Source organism: Equus quagga, chromosome 19 (assembly GCF_021613505.1).
Source record: "Equus quagga isolate Etosha38 chromosome 19, UCLA_HA_Equagga_1.0, whole genome shotgun sequence".
NCBI classification, from domain to species: Eukaryota; Metazoa; Chordata; class Mammalia; order Perissodactyla; family Equidae; genus Equus; species Equus quagga.
Window position 1 is genome coordinate 40,537,221 of NC_060285.1, and position 6,000 is coordinate 40,543,220.

At 37.6% G+C, this 6,000-nt stretch overlaps 1 protein-coding gene across 4 annotated transcripts in view; it reads right to left on the reverse strand.

Moving 5' to 3' along the window:
• The window catches only part of NAV3 (neuron navigator 3), a 351,215-nt gene extending 345,462 nt beyond the window's left edge, over window positions 1-5,753 (reverse strand). For all 4 annotated transcript variants that reach the window (XR_006886093.1, XM_046645942.1, XM_046645941.1 and 1 more), the window contains exon 1: window positions 5,464-5,753. Coding sequence is in view for 3 of the 4 variants with exons in the window: in XM_046645942.1 (XP_046501898.1) it covers window positions 5,464-5,706 (243 nt within the window). In the remaining variant the exon portion in view is untranslated. The remainder of the gene's footprint in view (window positions 1-5,463) is intronic.
• Between the last annotated feature and the right edge of the window lie 247 nt (window positions 5,754-6,000).

The window sequence follows — 6,000 nt, forward strand, 5'->3', positions numbered from 1 at the left end:
TAACCATGAAACTTGGAGCATGGGCTATAAGTAGAAAAGGAAATAATCATGTTTATTTAAATACAAATAACTAAATGTGCAAGCACAGCAGAAACAGGCAAAGAATGCCAACCGTCTAGGGACCCGAGGGCTGACCTATGCAGCCCATGCAGCTGTAGTCCTGGCCAGCTCTGGAAGCACTACCATGTGAGCAAGCCAACAGGAGTGTCGACAGTCCTTAGCAATCAGGCATCTTCTCCAAGAAGGAAACAGCTGGAGGCCAGAGCCAGTCATCTACTCTATTAACATCTGCTGCTATATTTCTATCGCGGGGTTTCTTTCATTTATTTCTGTTATTCAAACAATTCGGTAGAGACCATCTGTCAACTTAATTGTCTTCTCATGATAATTTCAGACACTTGGGCACACCAATAATTCATTTGCAATTCACTAGCAATGCTAATTAAATACTTAAAGCAAACCTTACCAGTACATATAGAAATCAAGTCAACCAATAGCCCTTCTCCTCTCCCTCTGACACCAGCAGAGTCTTCATTGTTGCAGTGTTGTTTATTGGTTAAGAGTAACGTCTTCTCGAACCACACAGCCTTAGTTTGAATCCATGTTCCACCACACTCTAACACTGAGATATTGGCAAGTAATTTATACTCCCTCAGCCTCAGTTTCTTTATCTGTAAAAAGGGGATGATAATAGTGCCTATATCACAAGGCTATTGTGAGGACTGAATGGGCTACTCCGTGAAATGCTTAACCCAGTACCTGGCACATAGCAAACCTCTATAAACATTAGTTAGTATTAGTCCCTCTGGTATGATTTCTCCTAAATATCACTGACAGTGTAATTTTGTCTCATTCTTACATAAGAGCCTTTCCCTTTGTCTTCCTAATGAAGTCTGCCTCCATCTATCATCTGACCCAAAACTGTTCATTTCCATAAATAGTCTCTCGAATTATAATGGTTTCTTCATTGGCTATTCTTCCACACAATTCTCTCCTCAAAAGAATGCTTTTTTCTCTCTATATCTGAATCCTTTCTGCCCATTAAATTCCAACTACTGGAGGAAGGCTTTTCTGAATGCTCCATCCAAATGGGATTTCTCTCAGACCTAAAACTCTAAAAAGTAATTGCTCTCATTAGCAATATTATTCATAAAATATATTTGTTTGTCTATATCACTATTTATGTTTTTAAAAAATGTTCAATTTAAAGCTTTTGAGTATCTTCTGTTTTCCAAGCATTAGTGCTAGCACTATGTGAACAAAATAGTACGAAATAATCTCTACCTGATTGTCCTGAAAACTAGTAGAGTAAGCAGATTAAACAAACATCCATACTACCATGTATATAAATGCCCCTACTCTTCAAGAATTTTCTGTACATCTCCCCAACCGGGTGTAAACTTTTCTTCCTTTTAACCTCTACAACAATTTGTTTACTCTTTTCTTTGATTTTTGAACTGAGTCTAAAAGAGTGGGTGAAATTTGAAGGATAGGGTATACCTAGAAAAAATATTGCAAGTGTATATCTTGAAGAGAGTGTAAAGTAATAAATACAAAAGACTTTGTAGGGACAAACAAATTCAAATTCTGGATTGTGGTACTAGTTAACTGTCTGATCTTATGAGTGTCTCCCACCTTATCGAAGCCTCAGTTTATTCTCTGTAGATGTGGATAACAATGCCTTCTTTGAAATATCAGGAGAATGAAATCAGGAATTGCCTACAAAGTACAAGGTAGGTGATCAAAAAGTTGTTTTCTACAATAATGTGAAAAGAATTTTGAGTGTGTACAAGTAATCCAAGAAGGAAGGAATGAGTGAGCCCAAGACTGGAAAGAAATTACAAATGAGAGTAGAGGTAAAGTGAGGTGACAGACCAAGTTGGAAGGAGGCTGGAGGTTGAAAAGTGAAGGCCAGGGAAGGGGTCTTCAGTGGTAGGTATGGCCGAGGAACTTTCATGAACAGGGACGTCCAACGCTTAATTCTATGTTATTTGCTGAGCCGTGATAAGAAACACTCTTTCTTATCTTTAATTTCCAGATTCTTAAGTTTCCAAAGCAAAGTCACTCTCTTTCTCATTTGGGTGAACACCCAGCAAGAATGGAAAAACAAATTCATGTGAGGAGAGACATTAGAAAATTCAAAGAAAGTAATAAATCAGAACAAGAGGTCGTTAAAGAAAACATAAGTCCTTGATATCGTGGTGGAGACCGCAAACGTATGTGACATGGAATCTGGTGGAACTAAAGTATTTATTCGCTAAGGACAATGAAACTAAGCAGTTTGAAGAACTTGGGACACCCAGGAAGGAGACATCTGGACTATAACAGATGGAACTAAGAAAGAAGAGGAGATAACAATTGGGAGACTGGAATCGCTGAATGAAAAAATTTTAAGACATGAGAAGTAACTAAAGATTTTCATTAAGCAAGATGGTGAATGTGTTGGATGCATGTGGTGAAGAGCCGCAGGAGGAAAGGAGACCAATTTGGAATTATTGCAATAATTGATAGAAAACAAGGGCCAAAGCATGAGGATGTGCATTAGGGGATAAATCCAAGCTATAATAGAGAAGCAAAATCTCCAATTTCTAGCAAATGATGAGATGTGAGATACTAATGTATATCACTAGATATTAGAGTAGGAATTCAAGATTAGAGGTCTAGAATGATGGTATATACACTAACCAACAACACGGACAGATCGAAGACACATTTCTGACATTGTCATATATAGCTTTGTTCTTTTTAACTAGACTGTGAGGCTGTTTGATACAAGGATCAGCAGAGTACTCCAAATAAACGTTTCTTAATGACAGTCATCTATTGTGGGTACTATCCATGGTCTCTTTGTCCTTAGAAATAGAACCCATAATTTTTAGCTGGGCACATGGCTTCCTAGAATAAACTCTACATTTTCCAGTCCCTATTGCAGCTAGATAAGGCCTTGGAACTATAAACAGGCTAATGCAATGTGGAAGAATCCTTAATGAAACAGGATGTGTCTTTTTAATGGAGTGGAACTCAATTATCCACTCAAGACTGAGAAAGGGATGCCACACACTTATGATGGTGGGCAAAACAGAAAGAGCTTGCCTCGTTCCCTGACAACTCCGTGAAGTCACCCTGTGAGCCACGGACTGCTTGCTTCCAGATATCCTTTATGCGAAAAAGAAAGAAACTCCTTTCTTGTTTATGCTATTGTTATGTTGAATTTTCTACTATTTGCAGCCAAATCTAATGATCTCTAACACAACTATTTTGATCATTTTTGCTATTTTCTTCAGTTCTAGTTTTCAAAAGTTTATGAAAATCTTTAAATACACTTTTTTAACATTTAAAAATATTCTGAAATGCTGACCAGGCATTCCTTACATTTGTTTGAAAAAGTTTTCAATCTGATAAGTGGCATGGTAAAAACATCCCTATAAATACAACATTGCTTACTGCAGAGTCCTTTTTTTTTTTTTTCTAAAGAATGGCACCCGGGCTAATAACTGTTGCCAATCTTTTTTTTTTTTTCTGCTTTATCTCCCCAACCCCGCCCTGTACACAGTTGTACATCTTAGTTGCAGGTCCTTCTAGTTGTGGGATGTGGGACGCCACCTCAACACAGCCTGACGAGCAGTGCCATGTCCGCGCCCAGGATCCGAACCCTGGGCCGCCGCAGCGGAGAGCCGGAACTTAACCACTCGGCCACTGAGCCAGCCCCGACTGCAGAGTCTTATTGGAACATCAGATGTGTGATTGATATGCTTGCTAACCAAAGAGATTAACCAAAATTCTACTGAAAACAGCACTTAACAGCAGTCAAGTCTTAGGCCAAGGCCGTTTATCAAAGCAGAGGTTTGACTAACCTGCAGAGACGATATCCATGGTCAGCAGAGGAAAAGGGTTTATCTATTCTTTCCATCTAATCCAGACAAGTCATTGTGGGTACACAAGAAATTAGAACAGAATTGTATGGTGTCCACTTTTAATTATTTGCATACAGTTAAATATTTTCAGTCTTTTGCTGATAATTTACACTTCCCTCCTTTAATCCTGAATTGCTTACATTGGACTGAGAACTTTAAGCTTATAATTAACTATTTTCTTTTAACTGATTTTTCCTGCATAGACAATGCTTTCCTAAAACGGAAAGGGAATAATATAATTTTAGATCTAGAGGCACTTTCAAAATCATTCATTCCAAACCCAATGTTTTATAGATTACATGATCCAAAGAGACTATAAACTTAACTAAATCTTTCTCAGGATTACCGTTTGTTCATTCATCGATTCATTCATTCACGTATTAGTCATTCAACTACTACGTAATTCTTATGCATAAAGCATGGGGGGAGAGGGAGCTGAAGCACAGAATTAGGCCCTGTCTTCTATATATTTTCAATTTAGTGGGGATAGAAATAAATTTTCCATATAATTAAAATGCAATATGAATAAATGTCCTATAACTATTGTTACAGGCAAAGAATCACAGGAGAGGAAGGAGAGAAAAAGGTAGCTGGCGAAGACTTTATGGAGAAAGTTGCATTTGGGCTGCACCTGAGAGGACTGGAACAGGTAAAGACAAATGGAATGAACACTTCAGACAAAAGGAGTGGCTTTCTGAAGTTTTTTCTTAAATCATTTTTAAATTACATTTGCGTGAGAAAGTAAAATCAAATTTATTCCCGAAGAAGCCAGAGGATGGTGAGTTTGGAAAGCTTAACACTATAGTTAATGCTGCATTAAACAGTGATGTTTATCAAGGTACAAATGAATCCCCAGGAAGTTCATCAACTGAAAGGCTATGATCTCCCTCAGCGTCTGGAGAAAATGATTGTATGTGGCTTAAAAACCAAGAGCTATGAGCGACTGCTCACAAAATATCATAAATTGAATGATTGAAAAAGATGTCAGTAATAAGTGAAACAGCAGAGGTTCAATTTGCAAGTGGAAACCCAGACAAATGTGCAGTATCAAGGAAAATATTTCATTTTCCTTCATACTGCAATGAATTAAGCAGTCTAGGATACACATATTCAAACAGAAAGTATTTAAAATGCAAATGACATTTAGAGAAAAGTGATGGTGTCTGTATGGAGTTTTACAAATAAATCTCCTTCTTTGATTGTAATATGTATGGAAAATAGGTCCCCTTTTTCTCATATTTGTGATTGGTTATGCTTACCGGTAATAGAGCAATAGCAAGGCCTAACGAGGCACTTCATCAATAAGTAGTAGTAAATGATACCAACATATGCATAGTCAGAGAATTTTGTTCACTTTACAACAATTATAAAATGTAAATACAGTTTTAAAAAAAGGCTAAACAATCAGCTTTTCTACTATACAAACTACTTACTTTCTTACACCGGTGTTCCTCTGCTACTCCCCACTTCACAACATGCTTTATATTCCACCTTAAAGAAAATTTGCATTTTATCTGCATAAGGCTGCAGGTAACCTTCAGCCACTAACCTTGCTCTCTTCTGTCTCCTTAGCTTTTCCTTGGAGGGGTCTCTTCTCTCCAAATTCACAGGTTGATTTTAATGTAAGCTGACAAGAAAGCATTGAGCTCTCGGTTTCAGTAAGTTCCAAAGGTCTTGAAGAATAGTGCTGTGACCCAGGAGTGCCAAGATTTGGTATCGGAAGAGCGGTATGAACAGGCTTTGACCCAACAGCTGGCTGCCTCAGTTTTGAGGCAACCCCAAGTACAGGCATGGCTTCTATAAAAGTATCTTCTTGCTGCCAAAGAAAATGCCTCTAACCTCAGTCTGGTAGACTCCAACTTTAGTATTTCCAGAACAAATACTTTAAACAAAACTAGCAGTCATCATGATTAAAAAAAAAAAAAAAACAACTAATAACATAACTTTCAGGAAGAGGCAAAACTTTCCTTCATCTTTAGTTAAGTATCTTTCTTTCTTGCTGGCTTGACTTCTTAGACTCTCATTCTCTCATATCCTCTCTCCCCCTCTCTTTCTCTGTTCAGTGAGTCAGTGTCTATGTAATATT